The sequence below is a fragment of the Apodemus sylvaticus genome, chromosome 1 (genome assembly GCF_947179515.1).
Source record: "Apodemus sylvaticus chromosome 1, mApoSyl1.1, whole genome shotgun sequence".
Classification (NCBI taxonomy): domain Eukaryota; kingdom Metazoa; phylum Chordata; class Mammalia; order Rodentia; family Muridae; genus Apodemus; species Apodemus sylvaticus.
Genome location: NC_067472.1, coordinates 188,216,730 through 188,241,282, shown reverse-complemented (window position 1 = coordinate 188,241,282; position 24,553 = coordinate 188,216,730). Strand labels below are relative to the sequence as shown.

At 42.3% G+C, this 24,553-nt stretch overlaps 1 protein-coding gene across 1 annotated transcript; it reads right to left on the bottom strand.

The window, feature by feature from the left end:
* Nucleotides 1-9,177: 9,177 nt before the first annotated feature.
* Nucleotides 9,178-19,902, bottom strand: LOC127665036 (cytochrome P450 2B1-like). Its single transcript, XM_052157445.1, has 8 exons — nt 19,732-19,902; nt 15,687-15,849; nt 15,384-15,533; nt 12,535-12,695; nt 11,640-11,816; nt 11,095-11,236; nt 9,509-9,696; nt 9,178-9,336 (listed from the first exon to the last, which is right to left on the bottom strand). The coding sequence occupies exons 1-8, from the start codon at nt 19,900-19,902 to the stop codon at nt 9,178-9,180; spliced, it is 1,311 nt and encodes a 436-aa protein (XP_052013405.1).
* Between the last annotated feature and the right edge of the window lie 4,651 nt (nt 19,903-24,553).

Genomic DNA, 24,553 nt, shown 5'->3' with positions numbered 1-24,553 from the left:
AGATCTTTGGGAGAATCACCATCCCTGACCTAAAGCTCTACTTTACAGTAATTGTGATAAAAACGGTTTGGCATTGTTATGCAGACAGGCAGGAAGATCAGTGGAACAGAATTGAAGACTCAGAAAAGAACCCACACACATATGGTTACTTGATATTTGATAAAGGAGCTAAAAACATCCAATGGAAAATAGATAGCATTTTTAACAAATGGTGCTGGATCAACTGGAGGTCAGCATGCAGAAAAATGCAAATTGACCCATATTTATCTCCTTGTACAAAGCTCAAGTTCAAGCAGATCAAGGCTCTACATATAAAACCAGACACACTGAAGTTTATAGAGGAGAAAGTGGGGACAAATCTTGAACACATGGCAACAGGGGAAAAGTTCCTGAACATAACACCAATGGCTTTTGCTCTAAGAACAAGAATCAACAAATGGGACCTCATAAAACTGCAAAGCTTCTGTAAGGCAAAGGACATTGTCAATAGGACAAAACAAAAACCAATGAATTAGGAAAAAATATTTACCAATCCTACATATGATAGAGGGCTAATATCTAGTGTACACAAGAAACTCAAGAAGTTTGTCTCCAGAGAGTCAAATAACCCTATTGAAAATGGGGTACAGAGCTAAACAGCTGAGGAAACTTGAATGGCTCTAAAGCAACTAAGGAAATGCTACAGAATCCTCTGGGTATATGTCAAGGAATGGTGTAGCAGGGTCCTCCTGAAATGTCATTCCCAGTTTTCTGAGGAACCGCCAGACTGATTTCCAGAGTGGTTGTACCATCTTACAATCCCACCAGCAGTGGAGGAGTTTTCATTCTTCGCCACATCCTCTCCAGAAACTGTTGTCCCCTGAGTTTTTCATCTTAGACATTCTGACTGGCATGAGGTGAAATTTCTGGGTTGTTTTGATTTGCATTTCCCTAATGACTAATGATGTTGAACATTTTTTAAGGTGCTCCTCAGCCATTCAAAATTCTTCAGGTGAAAATTCCCATCTGTTGATTCTTGTTCTTGGAGCGTAAGCCATTGGTGTTCTATTCAGGAAATTTTCCCCTGTGCTCATGTGTTCTAGTTTCTTCCTTACTTTCTACTCTATAAGTTTCAGTGTATCTGGTTTCATGTGGAGGTTCTTGATCCACTGTACTTGAGTTTTGAGCAAGGAGATAAGAATGGGTCGTTTTGCATTTTTCTGCTTGCCAACCTCCAGTTGATCCAGCACCATTTGCTAAAAATTGTGTCTTTTATTCCCACTGGATGTTTTTAGCTCCTTCGTCTAATATCAAGTAACTGCATGTGTCTTGATTCTAAGAAGGTAATGTATATTCCAGAATTCGATATTTTATAGGGGATCACAGTTGAGTGATTGAATGAATCTCAGAACAGACTTTGAACTTTGGACTTTTAACATTGTTGAGGCTATGATAGAGTCATGAGTCTTTTGAAGTTGGACTAAATGTATTTTTGCTTTATGTTGTGGCCAGGTGTGGTCTCTATGCTTGTTTAAATATGATTGGCCCAGGGAGTGGCACTATTAGGAGGTGTGGCCTGTTGGAGGAAGAGTGTTACTATGGGGATGGGATTTGAGATCCTCCTCTTAGCCCCCTAGAAGCCAGTCTCTCCTGGTGCAGCTGGATCAAGATGCAGAACACTTGGCTCCTACATCACCATATCTGCCTTGATGCTGTCATCTTACTGCCATGATGTTAATAGACTGAAATTCTGATCCTGAAAATCAGCCCCAATTAAATGTTGCCTTTTATAAGAGTTTATATGCTCATGGTGTCTCTTCACAGCAATGAAACCCAAACTAGGACAGTTCCCATAGACTCCTGTGTTTGAACAAGACTCTGGGGGCCAGGTAGTGGAATGTGATGATGTGAATATTCTTGGACCATGGAAACTGGCACTGTTAAGAGGTGTGGCCTTGTTGGAATAGGTGTGGCATTGTTGGAAGAAGTGAGTCACTGTGTAGGCAGACTTTGGAGGGCTTCAAGGCTTAAGCTCTATCCAGTATTGAAGAGAGCCTCCTGCTGGCTGCCTGAAGAAGACTCTTCTGCTGGCTGCATTTGGATCAAGATTTAGAACTCTCAGTTCCCCAAGCACTATATCTGCCTTGATGCTGCCATGTTTCCTGACATGATGATAATGAACTAAATTTCTGTAAGCCAGCTCCAATTAAATGTTGTCCTGTACAAGAGTTGCCTGTGTCATGGTGTCTCTTCACAACAATGGAAATCCTAAGACAAAGACATATGTAAAAATATCCCATGCCTCCTATCAGATCACTATGGAGTAAGAGTGGTTTCAATAGCAACAAAAACAGCAGAAAGCCCACATACACATGGAGGCTGAACAATACTCTACTCAATGACACCTTGGCCAAAGAAGAAATAAAGAAAGAAATCTGAGACTTTTTATAATTTAATGAAAATGAAGGCACAACATACCCAAATCTTTGGGACACAATGAAAGTAGTGTTAAGAGGAAAACTCATAGCCCTGAGTGCCTCCAAAAAGAAAATGGAGAGAGCATACACTAGTAGCTTAACGACACACCCGAAAGCCCTGGACCAAAAAGAAGCCAATTCACCCAGGAGGAGTAGAAGACAGAAAATCATCAAACTCAGGGCTGAAATCAATCAAGTGTAAACAAAGAGAACCATACAAAGAATCACCGAATCCAGGAGCTGGTTCTTTGAGAAAATCAATAAAATAGTAAACCCTTAGCCAGACTCACAAAAGGGCACAGAGAAAGTATTCAAATTAACAAAATTAGAAATGAAAAGGGGGAAATAACAACAGAAAGTGAGGAAATCTAAAAAAATCATCATATCCTCCTACAAAAGCCTATACTCAACACAACTGTAGAATCTGGAGGAAATGGACAATTTCCTAGACAGCTACCAAATACTAAAATTAAATCAGGATCAGAAAGATCATCTAAACAGTCCTATAACCCATAAAGTAATAGAAGGGGTCATAGAAAGTCTTCCAATCCCCCCTCCCAAAAAATAAGCAGAGGACCAGGTGGTTTCAGTGCAGAATTCTATTAGAAGTTCAAAGAAGACCTAACACCAATATTCTTCAAACTATTCCACAAAATAGAAACAGAAGGAACACTCCCCAATTCCTTCTACGAAGTCACAATTATGCTGATACCAAAACCACACAAAGATCCAACAAAGAAAGAGAACTTCAGACTAGTTTCCCTTATGAACATCGATGCAAAAATAATAAAATTCTTGCCAACTGAATCCAAGAACACATAAAAATGATCATCCACTACGATCAAGTAGGCTTTATCCCAGGGATGCACGGTTGGTTCAATATACGGAAATCCGTCAATCCAATCCACTATATAAACACACTCAAAGAAAAAACAACATGGTCATTTCATTGGAGGCTGAAAAAGCATTTGACAAAATTCAGCATCCTTTCAAGTTTAAAGTCTTGGAAAGAACAGGAATTCAAAGCCCATATCTCAACATAGTAAAAGCAATATACAGCAAACTCATAGTCAGTATCAAACTAGATGGAGAGAAACTTGAAGCAATCCCACTAAAATCAGGGACTAGACAGGGCTGCCCCCCTTTTCCTTCTATTCAATATTGTACTTGAGGTACTAGCTCAGGCAATTAGACAACATAAGGAGGTCAAAGGTATACAAATTGGAAAGGAAGAAGTCAAATTATTTGCTGATTATATGATAGTCTACCTAAGTGACCCAAAAAACTCCACTAGAGAACTCCTACAGCTGATAAACAACTTCAGCAAAGTGGCAGGTTATAAAATCAACTTGAGCAAATCAGTAACCTTCCTATACTCAAAGTATAAGCAGGCTGAGAAAGAAATGAGGGAAATAACCCCCTTCACAATAGCCACAAACAGTAAAAAGTACCTTGGGGTGACTCTTACCAAACAAGCGAAAGATCTGTATGACAAGAACCTCAAGACTCTGAAGAAGGAAATGGAAGAAGACCTCAAAAAATGCAAAAAACTCCCATGCTCATGGATTGACAGGATTAATATAGTTAAAATCCCATTTTGCCAAAAGCAATATACAGATTCAACGCAATACCCATCAAAATCCCAACTCAGTTCTTCATAGAGTTAGAAAGAGCAATTTTCAAATTCATCTGGAATTACAAAAAACATAGGATAGTTAAAACTATTCTCAACAACAAAAGAAATTTTGGGGAAATCAGTATCCCTGACCTCAAGCAATACTACCAAGCAATAGTGTTAAAAACTTCATTGTATTGCTACAGTGACGGCAGGCATATAAATGGAACAGGATTGAAGATCCAGAAATGAACCCACACACCTATGGCCCCTTGATCCTTGACAAAGGGGCTGGAAACATCCAATGGAAAAAAGATAGCCTTTTCAACAAATGGTGCTGGTTCAACTGGAGGTCAGCATGCAGAAGAATGAAAAATTGATCCATCCTTGTCTCCTTGTACTAAGCTCAACTCCAAATGGTTCGAGGACCTACACATAAAGGCAGACACTCTGAAGCTAATAGAAAAGAAACTGGGGAAGAGCCTTGAGGACATCTGTACAGGGGGAAAGTTTCTGAACAGATCACCATTAGCGTATGCTCTAAGATCAAGAATTGACAAATGGGACCTCATAAAATTACAAAGTTTCTGCAAGGCAAAGGACACCATCAAAAGGACAAATTGGCAACCAACAAATTGGGAAAAGATCTTCACCAACCCTACATCAGATAGAGGAATAATATCCAATATATACAAAGAACTCAAGATCTTAGACCACAGAAAACCAAACAAACCTATTAAAAAATTGGGTACAGAGTTAAACAAAATATTCTCACCTGAAGAACTTTGAATGGTCGAGAAACATCTTTAAAAAATGCTCAACTTCATTAGTCATTAGGGAAATGCAAATCAAAACGACCCTGAGATTTCACCTTACACCAGTCAGAATGGCTAAGATTAAAAATGCAGGAGACAGCAGATGTTGGTGAGGATGTGGAGAAAGAGGAACACTCCTCCACTGCTGGTGGGGTTGCAAATTGGTACAACCACTCTGGAAATCAGTCTGGCGGTTCCTCAGAAAACTGGGCACCTCACTTCCAGAAGATCCTGCTATACCACTCCTGGGTATGTGCCCAGAGGATTCCCCACCATGTAATAAGGATACATGCTCTACTATGTTCATAGCAGCCCTATTTATAATTGCCAGAAGCTGGAAAGAACCCAGGTATCGCTCAACAGAAGAGTGGATGCAAAAGATGTGGTATATATACACAATGGAGAGTACTATTCAGCCATTAGAAACAACGAATTCATGAAATTCTTAGGCAAATGGATGGAGCTGGAGGACATCATACTAAATGAGGTAACCCAGACTCAAGAGATGAATCATGGTATGCACTCACTAATAAGTGGATATTAACCTAGAAAACTGGAATACCCAAAACATAATCCACACATCAAATGAGGTACAAAGAGAACGGAGGAGTGGCCCCTTGTTCTGGAAAGACTCAGTGAAGCAGTATAGGGCAAAACCATAACAAAGAAGTGGGAACAGGAGGGTGGGAGAACAGGGGGAGGGAAGGGGACTTATGGGACTTTCAGGGAGTGGGGGGCTAGAAAAGGGGAAATCATTTGAAATGTAAAGAAAAATATATTGAATAAAAAATATGTTTAGCCTTGTTTTTTACTCACATTATTAAGCTATCATATAGCCTTAAGATGTCTATAAGCTATAGTTTTTATAGTGATATACCATATAAAGGTCAGAACATTTCCAGTCTCTTTATGGACTATATTTATTGATTAAAAGGTTTTTTTTACTGATACTAGAACAGGTTCAATTCAAAAATCATGATTTTTTAAAGCTTAAACCTAACAAGTTCTAGTCTCAAAAGCTACTCTAACAGTCCTAGTCTCATAAAACTACTATAATTAAATACAAGTTGATAGTAAGTAACCTTATGAGTGACTATATCATTTAGTGAGCTCAAAATTATATTAAAAGTCATACTAGGAACTGATATACTTAATTGCGATAAGCTTTTTTAGCCTCCTGTTTTACCTTACCTAGGTACAGTTTAGAGCTGATAACTAGGAACAGACATAAGTTTTTTTACATCCAGATATACTTTATAAGTACTAGCCTTAAAACCTGCCAGTGATCTGCTGAATGTGGCATTAAATGTTTAAACTTACTATGACAGACACACTCCCAAATACGAATGGTGACCTCCCCCATGGTCTTCAAGAACTTTGGACACAGCAATAAAAAACTAAACTGGATTGTAATACCCCAACCATTAGGCAAGACTGTCCCAATGGTTGCCTTCTATCAGGGCCTGGCCTGGACTATGGACAAAGAGGGAACACCCAGAGAGTTGATAGTCCTCTCCCATGTTCCTCCTCCACAGGGAAATGACAGAACTTGATATCTTCTGGGCCTATTGGACTGACTGCATTTGCCATGATGCAGTGGAGGTCACAGGAATGGGGGAGATCTATCTAGGTAGCATCTGTGAATTAATCTGTCTTTTTTTTTTTCATTCTGTCAAATGACTTTTTTTTTTAGAGTTTAAGTAATTTATTGAGACAAAATTCACATAACGTGAAATTAACCATCCAAGTAAACAACTTTAGCAGCATTTAGTATATTTACAATTGTATATATCCACCACCCTTGTCTAGTTCCAAAATATTTCTATGACTCCAAAGTAAAACCTCAATCATTTTCTATCTCCTCTAAATTTACAACAACAGTTAATTCATGATCTGTCTCTATGGCACAGTATTCGGCAAAACCAGAATGGGGAAGTGGGAAGGGGTGGGAGGGAGGACAGGGGAAGAGAAGGGGGCTTACGGGACTTTCGGGGAGGGGGGGGCTAGAAAAGGGGAAATCATTTGAAATGTAAATAAATTATATCGAATAAAAAATTAAAAAAAAGAAATTAATCTGTCATTTTAATTAATATTCAGCATATAGGTTATAATTTATCCTCCTCAGTTCTCTGATCACAATCACAGCTAAGATAACTGTAGCTTGACAGCTAGAGGACAACAAGAAAATAGCTTCTTACCCCAAGGTAATCAACCAACGTGTGAGTTTATTAGTCAAGTCATTACAGTCATTAGCTACTTAAAACTTCCAGATGTGTAATTAGAGAGGCAATCAGGTTTGACTTGCTGGAAGGCTTCATGTTACAGATAAACAGGTTTCAGATGTAGATTTTTGGTATTCCCCTATCTAAAGGATTTCACTTTACAGTGACTGCTCCCAGTGATCAACCACCCTTATCTCATAGTAAATAATTGGATAGGAAAAAGAAGTAAACTTTCTGCAAGGTGTGAGGATATGAAACCTTAAGTTATGAGGATTTAAAAAAATTGTTTTTAGGGTCTAAGATAATGTTATAACCTTGGTAAATGCCAGTTGTGAAGGTTGAAGGATGTGGAATAACTCTGATGGTGATAGAATAGTGGTTTGACATCCATGAAAGGAACACAATGTCTTCAGATTTCTTCCCCTCTGTATGCTACCATTATATTAGGACTTCAATAGTTCAGAGTTTTAACATTAGTCAATGGAGTTCTAATGAATTTATTCTCTTAACTCTGGTAAAACTTAACACTATATGATCTACTATCATACTCATAAGTTCAAGTTGTTAAGCATCCTTTGGTTATCTTTTAGCTATAGACTTAAATATGTTTGTCATTGTCCTAAATGTACATATTGATTCTTCTGAATAGAAGGGGAAAGCCCCTCTCAATGCTCTGCTCCAAGGAAGGTTTTTGTCTGCACAGAGCTCACAAATACTCATGGTTTTCACAAATACTGTTTACCAAGCCTGTACTACAACACAATATGGTATTTAGTACCCTTATCTAAAATGTGAATTTCAAAACAGACTACAATTACCATTTCTATTTTGTAAAATTAAAAAGATTCTTGTAAGTTGCAGAAAACATACTCAGATTTGCATCTCATGGATCAAATGGATACCTTCTTGATAAGCACCCCTGCCAATCAACAGCTTACCTTTCCCACCTGTTGCTTATTCCAGAGGGAGGGATCCCCCTTCCCAGGTTCTGGGATTCCCATTCCCCAATTATCAAGACCATAGGTTTCAGAATTTTAAAGGTACACCTAAGAAAAAAAAGTTTTCTCCCTAGCATACTTAACTTTGTTTTATTCCATCCAATATATATGTGTGTGTGTGTGTGTGTGTGTGTGTGTGTGTGTGTTTCAGCATCCTGCCAAATCCACATGTTTACTCAAAATCTGCATCCAGAACAGTTCCAGAGAAGGGACCCACAGGTGCTCCTGTCTACCCTCACAGGCTCTTCTACTGGGCCTGTACTTTCCTGGCCACAGAAAATGCCACAGATCCTGGAAATCAGTGAAAGTCCAACTTTCCTGGGACTTGCCCAGCATCCCAATTTCCTTATGTTTCCCAAACACAGACCATCACCTCAAAGTTAGCAGAACATAGTTTAAAGGACTGAACAACCACAGTGCTGCTCCTCCACTACCCCTTTCTTGTCACTCATTTTTATTTAAACAAGAAGGGAGAAGTGTTGGCTTAAAATTCTTCTAGACTTCTCCCAGGGACCTAGCAACAGCCTGCATCATCATCTGCCACCACTGCCTGATTGGTGCAAGCCAGATGCAGCAGGGAGAGCACAGAGAAAGGACTGCTTGCTATTCCAGATCCCCTCCCCCTCTCCCTCTACTCTATCCCCCTTCTCACTCACTTTCTCCACCCTGGCCCTCCACAGGTGTTCAGGCCAACTTCTGTTTCTGTCCTTTCTTTCCTCCTCTGTCCCCTTTCTCTAAATTCTCACTTCCCTTTCTTCCCAAAATAAACCTCCATTATATCACATGTGTCACAGGATGTGATTTACCAGGGTGAATCCTTGGCAGGGTCCTGCCACGTACCCCCTTTCCCCCCTCCTGCCCCTGTGTTAATATTCTTAGCATTGCCTTTAAACACTTCCCAAAAGTCCTCATGACCTGGATGCTCCTTTGGTTCAAGACTCCCCTCATAGGGCTCTAGCCAGGGTGGATGGGATCATTCAACAGGGCAACTGGGAGAGACTCAGTATACATGGACCTATTGTTGTTTGTGTTACGGAGGGTGGGTCTGCCCTCTAGTGTCTGGGAAAGGAATCACAGGTCTGCCTCACCTGTGGAGAAGGGCATAAAAGCTTCATTTTTCTTCAGTGCCCCATTGGCATCCAGGAAGTGCTCAGGATTGAAGGCATCTGGTTGTTCAAAGTACCGTGAGTCATGGAGAGCTGAACTCAGGATAGGGTACACCTCAGTGTTCTAGGAGAAGTTGCAAGATACAAAGATGTTATTTTATCCTGATTCCCATAGGCAAAAGAGTCAGTCTGTAAGTAAAAGAGAATTTTGGGAAATCACAGACAGGATGTGGTTGGGGATTAGGAGTGTGGAGAATTCTCATGGAGTAACGATGAGGAATCACAGCTGGTCTCACCTTGGGGAGCAGGTACCCTCGAAGCATGGTGTCCTTGGTGATTCTGTGTGGCACTCCAATAGGGACAAGATCTGAAAATCTCTGAATCTCGTGGATGACTGCATCAGTGTATGGCATTTTGGTGCGGTCATCAAGGGCTGGCAGCCGGTGTGAGCCGATCACCTGATCAATCTCCTTTTGGACTTTCTCTACACAGAAAAGGGGGAGATTGATCAGCTATACCAGCTTTATAAAAATGATTTTATATTCTATCAGACAACCACCAAGACAAGTGTGCAGTAAGGAGACTCTGCTTAGGAACAGAGAGATTTTTAGTGTACGAACAACTCTCCTGTCCTTAAGTGCCTGTCTCTATGTGCCCATGTTTAAAACTACATTAAATCTCTCCTCCATGAGCTCCGACCACATTTCAGCAGGACTTTGCTAAAGAAAGAAAAATAGACAGCAGAGGGCTACTGCACAGAGTGACTTGAGAGCAATCATGATGAGACAAGAGTGGAGGGAGAGAAGCAGAAAACATCCTCACCTTGGCAATGAACTGACTACACACACACACACACACACACACACACACACACACACAGAGCTTTACATGGAACTTTATATTAAGTGCTTGAAGCTGGGTCCTCAGAAATGTAACAGAGAAGTAGGTAGAATAGTAAATTAAACAATCAACAAATGCATGTAGAAATGAATACATAAGAAAATCAACGGATAAATGAATATAAAGACAGATTCATGATTTAATGAAAAACACACTAAGCATAGGATGATGTATTCAACTTGTAAGTCAGCATATGGTAAAATTGGTGGATGAGTGGGGAAATGGATAGACAAACAAAAGAAGAATTCAAAGGCTACTTAGTGAAAGGATTAAAAAAATGGAACCTGTGGATAGAAGGAGGGGATGAGTGTATGAATGAATCAATGGCCAATAGGTTATTCAACTCTGCTGATTAAAGGAGCAATGATTAAATTGATTCTTTGAAATAAATTAGTGAAATGCCTACTTTGGTGTTTGAAGAATCAATAAATACACAAATATTTAATCAGTTTATTTGTAAATGGCTGACTGGGAAGTTTCAAGGTGTGTGTGTGTGTGTGTGTGTGTTTACATGCATTCGAGTGTCAGTAAGAGTTTATTGTAAAGGTAAGAGGATATATGAGTAAATAGGTCTTTAGATAGGTTGATGCTTAATTGTGTGAGGATGACTGAAGGGAGAGGCCATGAAAGGTTCATTGATGAATAGACAAATAATGGTGGGTAAATGAACAGAATAAGTAGAAGGACAAAGAGGTGGATAGATAGAAAGATGAGTAATAGATGGAGGTAAAGATTGAAGGAAGGCAGGAAGGAAGGACGGAAGGAAGGGGGGAAGGAAGGATCAACCTTTAAGTGGAATAGAAGAGAAAACCGGGTGAGCGGAGATTACACTGACCCATCACCCACAGCACTGCCTTAGTTTACAAGTAGAACAAAGCATTTAGAGTTCGAGATGTAAGTGGTCCATGTTTCTTTCATCCACTCAAACTTCCACAGGCAAAAAGTAGCTAGAAAATCCCCCTACTGCCCAGCTGTGCTGCACCTGCAACATGGGGGTACTTGAGCATGAGCAAGAAGCCATAGCAGAGAGTGGTGCTGGTAGTCTCAGTTCCAGTACAGAAGAGAGAGAGCACAGACATCAGGAGGTTCTGGTGATGGAACTCTGTGTGGTGCTTGGACTTCTCCTGGTTCCAGATGGGAGAGAGAAGGATGGGTCAAGGGTAAATGAACCTTTGCAAGACATGCACACACACATCTCTAGGCACTGTCCTTCTGTCTCATACTGTCTGGACCTCTGGACATTACTCAGCCCTAGAGAATGTCCCTTGGTTTCTTCTGTCTTCTCTCTCTTCTTTGTTCTTTGGTGGTTTATAATTTTCTGTCTCCTAGACTCTTTGTTCCTTTTTGGTCTTTTCTACTTTTGCATATTCTCTTTCCGTTCCCTAGTCTATTTTGTCCAGATGTTCTTCATCTCCTCCACTGTTTCTACCTCTCCTCACCATCCTCTGTTCCGTCCCATATTTTTCTCTGACCACATACCCATCCTTCACTCTCACCCACCCCCTATCTCATTCATGCAGGACTAACCTTTTCCATGTGCAGAAGGTAGGTATCAATGAAGTCCCATGGAGCTTTGGGGTCCAAGGTGGCCTTGTGCTTATTCACATTCTGAACAATGTAGTCAAGGATTTCCTGCAGGTTTTTGGAGATTTGTCTATGGATACCAGGAAAGTACTTCAGGACAGCAGAGGAGAGCTCAAAGACCTGTAAGAAGAAGGGCCCAGGAGGTGACCTGGAGCTATCAGCACTCAGGAAGCAGGCTGTGTTCCTAGGTTTCCCAGGAAAAATTCTCTCCTTCCCTTTCCCTCCCCCAGCCTTCCCTTTCTCCTTTGCTCATCTTCTCATGTTCCTTCATTTTAGTTCTGATGCACATACAAACAGCATCCTATCAGACAATCTGGGAATCTTTATTCAACACGCTCATGCCTTGTACTCTCTATTCTCTTTTTCTCTCTTCTCTCTCCTAAACCATCAGTTTGGTTTGGTTTGGATTGGTTTGGTTTGGTCTTAATCATATCTCATATTTTTTTCAGACTGTTGTCAAACACAATACTTATCCAAAGACTTCTGTGATTTCTGATCGCTCATGTACTGGGGTTGCATATATGTATGGTATCACCATGCCTGGCTTATGTCATGCTAGGGATGAGCCTAGGGGTTAATTCATGATAGACAAGTCCTGTACCATCTTAGCCACAGCCATGACCCTGGGGCATCATTATCTTTATGACTGTCTGGATTATTGCTACATTCAGGTCCCTCCTCCTTGCTCACCATCCTTCCCTCTGCCTCCTGGTCTCTGCCTCCTTGTTTCTCCATGTCATCTCTGCCTTTCTTCATCCTTCAGACACTCTCTCCTTCATCCACAAAGCAGCTTCTTATTTCCTCTGCCCTGGATGCTCCTCTTTTCCCACCCACTGACCTGACTGGACAATGAACTTATGAGAGAAAAGGTCCGATAGAACAGCTCCAGCAGGCGCAGGAATTGGCGGTCTGAGTAGTCAAAGCGCTCTCCAAAGACAATGGAGCAGATGATGTTGGCCGTGATGCACTGGAAGATGAAGGTGGGGTCCAGAGGGGTTCCTGGATGGCGGGGAGGTAGGACAGGAAACATGGTGTCAAGAATTGAAGGACATTGCCTTTGGCTCTATCCCTGGAAAGCTGCTTCCTCCCCTCACTACTCAAAGCATAGCAGGAGCTGCTAAGCCTCCCTTAGGATGCACCAGGACCTGCATTCAGTAATGCATACATTTTATTTAGTTTTAATGTATTTAATGTTATGCATAAGATAAAATCCTATCAATGAAGGGGCACTAGCACACTTGAACTCTGGCAGGCCTCACCCTTCTCTGCCATTCCCTCTTCCTTGCTAAAACCATTGAATTCCATTTCTAAAGCTACTCTGCCAAGGTCAGTTCCCTTATTTGGCTGCTTCCTCCACCTGAGGCTGACTACCAATGCAATCAAAAGACCCCTCAGTTCACCTAATTAACATGCCCAATTTTAATTATCCTAACATGACATTTTCCCCTTTACCTTTATTGATCACCACTTGGCCCATGTGTAACATCTGTGTCCTGTCTATCCAGAGGCAGTCCTTTGTCCCTAGGACAAATAATCCTTCCCCCCTCCCTTGCCCCCTTTCTTCCCTCTCCTTCGTGCTATTCCTCTTCTTCCTGTTTCTTTCCCTCCATCACCACAGTGACTTGAAGCTGATAGGCAACCCCCACAGTCAGGAATTGTGCAAAGAAAGGTTCGTGGCATTGCCTGTGTGAACTGACAAGTCTCTCACCTGTGGGTGTTCCTCCATTCCTTCTCTGATCCAACACTCTGTGGTGTTCAAGAACTATCAGCACCTGTTGCCTGCTGCCTTTGATTTCCAGGCTCTGTAATGGGTCCTTATGAGATGTTGTCAGTGCAGCAACCTTGGGCCACTGCTGCTACTATCTCTGGGTCTCAGCTGTCTGTCTTGTGACTGCTCTGCAGGTTTTCCCCTGATGCTCATCCGTCTTTACCTGGCTGTGTGTTCCAGTCTAAAAGACTTGCAGTATTTCTATCTTTTTCTCTTTGTCCCTCCCCTCACCTATTACCTACTCCCTCCCATTCTGTAGCCCCTCCTCGGTTATTCCTGCTCCATTTTTTTGTCCCTCTGGTTCTAGCTCAACCACCTTGTCTCTGTGTCACCTTGCCTTCTCCTGTCTTTTTTTCTTAGACTCCTGATTCCTTCTTCTCCCTTCCAGCTTCTGCAGGGACATCTCAAGGTCTCCTGAGAAATCTTAAGAGATAACAGACAGCAGTGTGAACCTAACACTATGTCACCACCAGTGTGCCCCTGTTAGGAAGTTTTAAAAAGTGCCCAGAAAAGCCTGCAATTACCACAAAGTCAGTCACCCCACCTGGCCTCTTTGTTCACTCCCCACAAATCAGTATATCCACAAGGAGAAAACTCATTTCCTTGCTTCACACACATGCATTGGGCATAGACAATGCCTTGGGCTTGTTTTGTGTAACCGTGATGACCTTGAACACCATATAAAGGCAAGGATGTCCTCTAATCCCTAAGCTCCAGCCTCTACATCAGGTACACTATGATGACGTGTATTACTCTGCCAGTGTTGTGGAGTTGGGAATCAGACTGAGCTGCCTGCACATCCACAGCATCAGCTTTTTCTTTTTGGAGACAAGAGTTGATGGAATAGCCAGACTGGGTTTGGATTTCTCACTATTCTTTCTCAACCCCCTGAACAGTGCAATGACAGGCTTGTGCTACCATGCCTGACTGAAATATAATCTTAAACTAGGCATCCATTTCCTTGAATGGAAGAACCAGCATGCTAATCACACAATCTATTTCTCTGAGTTATTCTTGGACACTGTGGAATTCATGTCTCTTTCCCTGTTTTTATGGATTTCTCTCTCCCCACAGTGTGTGTATGTTTGTGTGTATGTTTGTGTGTATGTTTTTGTGTGTTTACATGTATGAGTGAATGAGTATATGCTTTTGTGTGTGTTTCTGTGTGTGTTCATGTATATTCATATGTGCATGTGTATTTATGTGTATGTATGTGAATTTATGTGTGTGAGTGGATGTGTGTGTTTCTCTGTGTGTGACTATCATAAGTTTATGTGTGTGTTTATGAGTATGTGTGTGTGTGAATGTGAGTATGTGTATATATGGGTGTGTGAGTCTGTGTGTGTGTGGGTGTGGGTATGCATGTGTATGTGCATGTATATTTATGTGAAAGTGTGCATATGCATGTGAATGAGGGTGAGTGAATATGTGTGTGTTTGTGTGTGTGAGTTTAAGTTTATGTGTGAGTGTTTATGTGTGAGTATATGTTTATGTGTATGTTTATGTGTATATTTGTGTGTGTGAGTAAATGTGTGTGTGAATGTGTGTGAGTGTATCATATGTTTATGTGTTTGTTTATGTGTATGTGAGTGTTCATGTATATGTGTATATGTGTATGTGAGTCTGTGTGTGGGTGTACATGTGTATGTGCATGTGCATGTGTATTTATGTATAAGTGTGTGTATGTGTGTGAATGAATGTATGTGTGTTTGTGTGTGTGTATGTTTAAGTGTGAGTATGTGTTTATGTGTGAGTATGTGTGTATGTATATGTTTATGTGTATGTATGTGAATGTGTATATATGTGTGTGTGTGTGTGTGTGTGTGTGTCTACCCATGGATGTATCCTTCTCTTTCTTTGGCTGTGCACTTGTGTCTTGGCTTTCCCATCTTCCTTCATGCCCATTCTCCCAGACTCACCCTGGGATTTCCGCAGTTCCTCCACCAAACATGGGACTTCCTCTTGAATCCGCTCCTCCACACTCCTCTTTCCCATCCCAAAGTCTCTCATGGTGGCCAGAGAGAATCTCCCAAGGGTCTTCCAACGTTTCCCATTGGCAAAGATCACATCTGAGAACGTAGGGGAAGCATGGGTGGGCGGGCCACATAGGAAATTCAAACAAACCTGGGTCCTTCCCTAGACTTTACCATCCCCTCTTTCAGAATCACCTCTCTCTGTGCCCATTCTCCACCCTACCTCATCCCAACCTCTGAGAATTTTACCGTAGTCCTTGAAGACTGGCTCAACCACAACAATCGTCCCTCGGCCAGAGAAAGTCTCAGCTTGGCCCACCAGGGCCTCCTTTATGATGTCTGTCCCACAGAGCATGACCACAGGCCTTGGTCCCAGGTGCACCGTGAACATATCTCCATATTTTTCTCGAAGCTGCCAAGCATAAAGGCACCAGAACTGGGGTTAGCCAGCACAGATATTGTTAAATTGTTAAAAAACACATAGATACAGGTTGGTAAATAGGCTGGCCCTGGCCACCCTTCCTTTCCTGAGGACCAGGTCAAAAATGGAAGTGGAGACAGGAAGGTGGGTATTGCCAGTTTCCCACCTAGCTGAGAGAATGCCAGGACCAGGTTCAGGGAAAGACTCTGCGTCAAAGGAATAGACAGAGGGTGATAGAGGTGAAGAATGGCCCCATTTGACCTCCATGTAATGGGTGCAGACATCCACACACAACGTACACATATACTCAAACAGACAACAACAGCAACAATAACAATAATAATAATAAATAATAATAATGGCATTGAGGGGGAAACTACATGATTGTGGGAGGTGGAAGGAGAGGAGAACCAGGGAAGGACAAAGGAGAGGGAGGAAATAATGGTGACAGTATCAGGAACTGGAAGAGATGTGAGAGAGGTACAGAGGGTCTGGAAATTGGACAAAAATATGTACCAGGGGTTGATGAGGAACTGGAGATAGTCACTAGAGGGTCCCAGACACCAGGGACATGTGAGGCTCCCAGGACACAACTGGGATGAGATATGCACAGAGAAGGGAAGATAGAACCATAGGCACAGCCCCTGATCAAGGGATGGGGCCACCCACCCATCTCAAAGATTTTAACCTAGACATGTTCCTGTCCAAAGGAAGAACAGGGACAAAACGTGGAACCAAGACTGAAAGAAGGGCAAACCAGGGACTGGGGGTCCATCATGTCGGCAGAAACCAAACCCAACACTGTTCCCATTGTCCAGAGGCATTTGCTGAAAGGAAAATAGTGTGGCAGTTTTGGGAAAAGGGCTGAACAGCAACTGACCAGTGAAGATGTGGGTGCTTGGTGCCAACCATCAGACTGAATCAGGGAACCTGGTTAGGGACCTGGCAAATGCTCTGGAGGAGCTGAGAGGAATTGCAACTCCATTGGAAGAACAGCATAGGCTGGCCTCAGCACCCAGTTATACAGGAGTCTAGACCAGCAACCAAGGAGTATACTGGAGGGATCCATGGCTCCAAATACATATGTAGCAGAGAATGGACTTTCCTGACAGCAGAGGGAGAGGAGACCCTTGGTCCTGGGGAGGTTTGATGCCCCAGAGTAGGGGGATGCTGGAAGGGTGAAGGATAATGTTGGTGGGTGGGGAGCATTCTCATACAGGCAAGGGAGAGGGAGAGGGCAAATTTGGGGTAAGAGTTGATGAAGGGGTAGCTGGGAAGTGGAATACCATACAATGGGGTATGTGTGAAGGGGGTAACCAGTAAGTGGGATACTATTTGAAATGTGAATGAGTCTCATATAAACCATTACGGACCCTCTGATGATGTTAAAACTCAATTACGGTGGGGACTAGAAAGATAGTTTGATGTTTAAAAGCATTTGGTATTCATTCAGAGGTCCTGGGTTCCATTTCCAGCACCCACTTGGTGCTTACAACCTATAATTCATTTCCAGGGGATCCTACACTCTTTTTGAGCACCAATAATGCACATGGTACACATGTAGGCAACACGCATGCACATAAAATAAGAATAAAACTTAGGAGAAAACATCCTCTTCTTATGCCTGTATTCTGTATCATCCAGGTGAACAGATAACATGTCTAAAAACTTCTATATGTTTATTCTAAGTATATAACCATATTGTCACCTCTTGGGTGTCAGGGAGGGAGCTCTACTCTCTGATCTTGCCACAATTACTGCTAAGCAGTTGAGCATGGGATTCTTTATTGTTCAAAATAAATGGTTAGTAAGGAAACCAGACCATCACATCAGAGTTGGTATACGCTCTGATTTCCTGCCAACTGCACATTTCCTTGACCCTAAGAGCCCCGTGTTTCTATAACATTAATATCACTGTCACTAAATGGAGCAGAGACTAAGTATGGCCAACCAATAACTGGCCCAACTTGACACCAACTTGCCCTACTTGGGCAAACACCAATCCCAAAACACTATTAATGATATTCTGTTATACTTGCAGAGAAAAGACTATCTTAACTGTAATCTGAGAGACTCCACCCAGCATTTCACTAAAACAGACCCAGAGACCCACAGCCAAACATTGTATGGAGGTTGAGAAAAGGTTATAGAAAAGATGGGGAAGGATTGAGAATCCCAAAGGGGATAGAAACTCCACAGCAAGAAGACAGAGTCTACTAACCTAGACCCTTGGGGTTTTCAGAGACTGAATCACCAACCAAAAAGCATGCCCAGGCTGGACCTAGGCCTCCCTGTACATATGTAGCAGAGGTGCCACTCAGTCTTCATGTGGGTCCTGAACAACTGAAGCAGGGGCTATCCCAAAAGTTATTGCCTGCCTGTGGAATATGTTCTTCTAGCTAGACTGCTTTATCTGACTGCAGAGGAAGAGCGTGTGCCTAGCCCAACATAGACTTGATGTGACAGATATCCAAGTTATTAATTGTACTCAATTAATTAACAAATACGTTAATTAATTTGTTGATTGATTTATTAATTACTTGGAAGTTGTCATGGGACTTTGGGTGTCCTTTGACTATGTTAATTAATTAATGGGAAAAATGATCACCTTCACTGCAGGGAAAGGTGCAGCATTGTGGATGCTACCACCACTCACTGTGGGTCTGTGGGCAGTGGTGGTGCTGGTAATGGAAGGGAGTTGATAACCTTCGTGGTATAGTTACTCCTGAGTGCATGTTCCTGTAAACAGCTACTGATTATGGTCATGAAATTGTCAGCATCTCATCTTTCACTCACCAACCCTCTCATGTGAACCTAGAGTCCAGAAGGCATCCATTCTTTCTCTTCATACTAAGTGATCTCCAAGAAATAAACCACACATCAACTGACTCTGAGGAAACCTAACTAAACTCAGTGGGTAAAAACAAAAAGGGACATCAAAGTAGGAAGGGATATGTTGGGGAAAAGAAGGGTTTCTGTGGGAGAGAGAGGGCAAGGAGGGGTCATAGATGACAAAAATTCAGTATATGTGCACATTGAATTGTCAATGGATTTCTTGCAATAAATCAGATAGGATGTTGGCTTGACCTTTCTCAGGTGTGGGTGGCATGTGTTTGAACACCTGTGGCAGGGTGATGACACATTTGTCATTCCAGAGGATAACACAAGAGAATCATGAGTTGAGAGCCAAACTAAAAACAACACAAAGGGAGACCCTGTCTCGAAAAAATAAATTAACATAACTGATTTTGCCATTGGTGCTGGGGAGGGGGGAATCCAGCAGGTAACAAATACAGGGTTCAAGAGTGTGATCTTCATAGCCATTGTTCACACAAAGGGACAAAACTTATAATCACATCCTCACCTCTCCTGAAAGTTGGATCATGGATGCTGATTATTAGTAAGTAATTAATCATGAGAGCCTGTATGTGATGTGTCAATATAGAGACTTGTAGGTAATGCCAAGCCAGCTGCTGGAATAAACTGATAAGCAGTCCTCCCCACCCCGCCTCCTGTCCTGCCTACCTTCCCCTTTGTCCTAGAACACCTCAGGCTAATCTCCTGCTGGCAGAAGCAAACCTTGATGTTGATGCTTCTGATGTTTTTCCTTTTCTTCTGTAACAAACAAGTTCCAAGGAGAGAAATTCTACATGCTTACACCTCAAACCCTCTTGCACTCCAAATACAGTATCCCACACAATTCCAACATAGCACGACTTACTTGTCTATCTGAGCACCATCCACCATGAATCAGCATCTCACCCACCTGTCAGCAACCTTCCCACCTGATCTTACCTCATGGAAGGAGTCCCTTGCTCTTCCAGCTGAGTGATCTCCAAGAGGAGACACAGGGCCCTGTGCATAGCATCTCACCTGCATGAAGGAATTGAGGAGGCCTCCTCTGTCCATCTGCAAGAGGTTGCCCAAGAAAGGCAGGGCACACAGTCCTGGTGGGAAGTTGCCACAGGCCTTTGGGTGTCCCCTGACTAAGAGTACCGAGAAGCCCATGAAGAGAACAAGAAGGAGCAAGACACTCGGCTCCATGGTCCTGGTCTGACCAATGTTGACTTCAGTGCACACTGCAGCAGGATCTTTCATGCTGAACCTGCCTCTCCACTCAGTTATGTAACTTCAGATGTCCCTGCCTCCTGTCTCTCATTGTCCCAAGTGTGAACAGCCATGACATCTTCCTGCTTATTCCCTTACCTGCACTGATGTTGGCAAGGACACCATGAAACAGATACACAGGACAAAAGGACACTGGGAGCAATGCCTTTTTTTATGGGGCTTGGTGTGCACTTGTCAGCTCAGCTTTGTCTGTTTAATTACTAGGGCATAGGATTGTGTGTGCGCTATATGCTTTTTATACATGAAAGGTCATTTCTGGTATAAATTTAGAGATGTGTATTTCTAGATGTGCTGGCTAGTCTATTCTTACATGTCTGGGGTGTATACAACATGTATAATCTTAAATTATAATATGTATGTCCTTTGTGTCCTATATAAATGTGATTATGTTTGAGTTGACAAGAATAGTGTCCAATGATCCTGTGCTTGCCTCTATCTGTTCATTCCCTGCCCCAGGTCTTTGAAAAATCTGCAAATGTAATTTCACCAGAGTCCCCATTTCACTCTCTGGCCCATGATAGCCACACACAAGACAAGGGGAGGAGATGGAAGGCCAGGCAAGATATTCAGGAGTAGTGAGGCTCAGGAGTCAGGGGCAGAGAGAGGCTGAAACTTTGTAGAGATGCAGGTGGCTCAGGATCTGGGTAGAGATCCTGGGTCTCAGGGCTGTCTGGCTTTTGTGTCAACATGATACAAGCTATAGCCATTTGAGAGGAGGGAACTTCAATTGAGAAAATGTATCCATAAAATCACACTGCAGGCAAATCTGTAGAACATTTTGTTAATTAGTGATTGGGTGGTGGAGGGCCTAATGCACTGTGGGAGATTCTACCCTTGGGCTAGTGGTCCTGGGTTCTATAAGATATCAAGCTGAGCAGGCCATGATCAGCAAACCAGTAAGAAGCTGCCACCTCCATGGCTTCTGCACCCCTCCATGGACACTGTACCGCCTCTATGGCCTCTGCATCAGCTCCTGCCTCCAGGTTCCTGCGTTGTGTTCCTACACTTACTTCCTTGGATGATAAACTGTAAATTACAAACAAAATAAATCCTTTCCTTCCAAAGTTGCTTTCTGCCATGGTGTTTTATCACAGAAATAAAGACCCTAACTAAGACAGTCTGTGACCACTCTGTCTAATGACAAATGGTTCCTTTCATCCTCCCGATCCTGTTCATAGCACATGAAGTTCTCTGACCTTCCCTCCTGTTAAAAGGAAATAGAAAACTAAAAAGGAAACTGAAAGTTCTTAACTAGCCCACCACTGCAGTGATAGCATTGATCCATTCATAATGTATTCTATTTTGAATGTAAAATCTGCCTCAGATATTCATGTTTGAATGATGTGCCTAACTGATATTATTTGGGAGGTGGCAGGACACTTAGGGGTAAAGCTTGCAAGAGAGAAGTAGGTTTTTGGAAGCAACCTAATGAGTCACAACTCTACTGCATCTCTCTGTCTCTCTGTCTCTCTGCCTCTCTGTCTGTCTCTTCTCTCCTCTTTCTCCTCCTCCTCTTCCTCCTCCTCCTCCTCCTTCTGCTTCTTATCATCCTCCTTCCATCTGCAATATATAGGAACAACCATAAGCTCCCATATCTAGACCTAAGCCCCAAATGTCATACCTCCCATGAAATAAAACTAAGAGAAAATAAATCCTTCTTCTAAGTTGCTTTGTAGCAGGAATTTGGGAGAAAGAGTCTTACTGTGCATCCCAGGCTCCTGGTCCTTCTGTCTCTGCTTCCTTAGTGTCAGGATTACAGGTTTGTACTACCATATCCAGCCATCTGCTTTCTGTCTCCCTTTATAGCTCAGACTGGCCTTTTACTAGTGATCAACTTGCCTCAACTTCTGAAGTAAACAGGTTCAAACCACCACATATGTTAAATCCATGGGTTGATTTGTGTGTCTTAGACAATGTCCCCCTATATATTCCAGGCTGGCTTTGAACTCATAGTGTTCTCCTCTGGTCTCTCTAATGCTGGGTCTATAAATGTGTGTTACAACTTCTGGAATATTTCAAGTGCTTGATGGTCATTTCTGGAAAGTAGCTATAATGTGTACAATGTAGTTCTAATCAACAGTGTGACCTTAGATAAGTCTCTTAACTTCTCTGTACTTCTGTCTATTAAAAGTGAAGGCAACATACTTCTCCAAAATGTGAGCATTGTGCCAGTTACTTCATGGAATGTACTTCATGGCTCCCATGGGAAGTCCTTGGCTAGAATAATGGCCCAAGTTCAGTGCCAGATAACCCAGCTTGGCAGGAGCAAGGTCCTAGTGTCAGACAAGTTGATAGTGGAACTGTTCCAAGGTCAGGAAAGTACAGATTATGTGCCTGAGATCACCATATTTTTCTGACCTTCGTCCTAGGTCACCAGAGTGCACTTCTTCAAGCTTGTGTCCTGAATCCAGACAGGCATTGGCTGAACATCTCAAAAAGGGTGCTGCTTCCTCTCCCTCCACCTTTCTCTCCATTAAAGAGAAATGAAATGTTGTTAAAAAGGAGAAGTCCAAAGATGGGCAGGGCAGCCCAAGCATTTCTGCATTAGGAAGGCTGAGTTTTTGATATACCCTAATGGTGGATCATTTTCCTGGAATCTCAGTTATTTTCTATTTCTGTGAAGAGACATCATTATAGAGGCAGCTTATACTTTATTGGGGGATTTCTTGCAATTCCAGTTCATGACCACAATGGCAAGGAGCATGGTTAGCAGGCAGGCATGACACTTGAGCAATAGTCAAGAGCTTGCATCTTTATCTACAAGCATAAGGAGAGAGAGAAAGAGAGAGAGAGAGAGAGAGAGAGAGAGAGAGAGAGAGAGAGAGAGAGAGAGAGAGAGAGAGAGAGAGAGAGGGATAGGGAGAGAGATAGGGAGGGAGAGAACCAACAACTGAGAATGGTGTGGGCTTTTGAAACCTCAAAGTCCATTCCTGGTGACACACCTCTCCAAAGGCCATATTTGCTAATCATTCACTAATAACTCCAGAAAGTGTGGGTCAAGCATTTAAACATTCTCATTCAAGCTTCGTCACCTAGACTCTGACTGCAGTGAGAGACTTGGGGCTCAGTAGTATAACACCAGTGTAGCATGCATGAGACCATAGCTTCAGTTCCCATTACAGAGAGAGAAAGGGTAGTCGAGGAGTCAAGTGTGATATGTATGAAAATGTCGACATGAAATCCATTGCTTTGTAGTCTTTAAAAGTTACTGAAAAGTTCAAGAAGAGATTGGAAAATAGCTCAGTAAGAAGTGTACCTCCCTCAAAAGAACAAGGACCTGAGTTTGGGTCCCCAGTATCCACATAAAAGCTAGGCACTGATTCGATATGAGCTCATATCTGCAAGACCACGATTTGAAGGCAATAGTCAGAGGGAGAAAAATACCTGGATCTCACTAGCCAGTTAGCCAGCCTAGCTGAATTGATGAGTTTCAGTTGAAGTGAAAGACTCTTTCTCAAATTAATTTAATTAACTGATTAAATGGAAAAAAACTGAGGAAGATATTAACATCACTATGTTATATGAGCTGTCTTTATCTCATGCTAGGAGGCAAGAGGGCACCTCAAATTTGCTTTGTAGACTAAAGCAATCTTGAACTGATCCTCCTGCCTCAAACTCCACATGCTAGGAGGCAAGAGGGCACCCCTCCAAGTTTATGAGGCTATGGGGACTGAGTCGCAGATCCATGCGTGCTAAGCAATCGCTCTATCAACTGAGCCACAGCCCCTTCCTTAAACATTTTTTAGAATAATAAGTAAGTTGATAAATGGACACAGAAGCAAACATTTCGGATTATAGGACAAGTCTCAAATTGCAACAAACATTTCCCTTCAGTGTGCAGCCCTGGCTAGCCTAAGTTTGATATATAGACCAGGCTGACTCCAAAGTTATGGTGATATCCCTGCCTCTGCTTCCCAGATATCAGGATTGAAGATTTATAGCATAGTGGCCAGCAACAGTATCATTTGTAGAGCTGTAAAGTCCTATTTATCTTTATTTTCATGAATTATGTGGCCAATGTCTTCCCTACACCCAATGACAAATGTCAGAGACTTCTAGAAGTTTTATGGTTTGGAGTTCCATTTCCAGTTGTGATGCACTTACTCTTTGTGATTCAAGGAAATATTTGCATATGACAACAAGCATGGACTAACATTCTTCCTTTGGTGTGTGGATACCCAACCTTCCTGCAGTGTCTGCTGAAATGTAATTTCTCCTCCAGATTGTCTTTATAACTGTATTAAATCAGTTTAACATGTGTGAAGGTCAGTGCCTTTCACTCAGTTGAGGATCCCAAGGATGGATCCAGGGCTTTCAGCACATCTTAAAAGCATGTTGCAGATCAAAACCAGTCACCACACAGCCACACCCAGAAAAGAAGAGAAGGGACTGGAGTCTCCCTGCTCACTAAGTGTGAGAACAACCATGAAGTCCTCCCACTGAGTCTTCTTCACAAAATGCCCACACCTCCAATAGCACCATCCTGGGGACCAAGCCTTAAACACAAGAGTCTTTAGACATGTTATATAGCTATTTCCTGTGACTTGAAAAATTCTCTCCTGGAAGG

Bases quoted from the DNA above. Each gene is read 5' to 3' on its own strand.
- LOC127665036 (XM_052157445.1), bottom strand. From the start codon at position 19,902: ATGGAGCCGAGTGTCTTGCTCCTTCTTGTTCTCTTCATGGGCTTCTCG. The intron at 12,696-15,383 runs GTGAGTCTGGGA...CCCGCCATCCAG, and splicing joins GGAACTGCGGAAATCCCAGG to GAACCCCTCTGGACCCCACC. The intron at 9,697-11,094 runs GTGCAGCACAGC...TTTTCTGTGTAG, and splicing joins CAAGTACCCCCATGTTGCAG to AGAAAGTCCAAAAGGAGATT.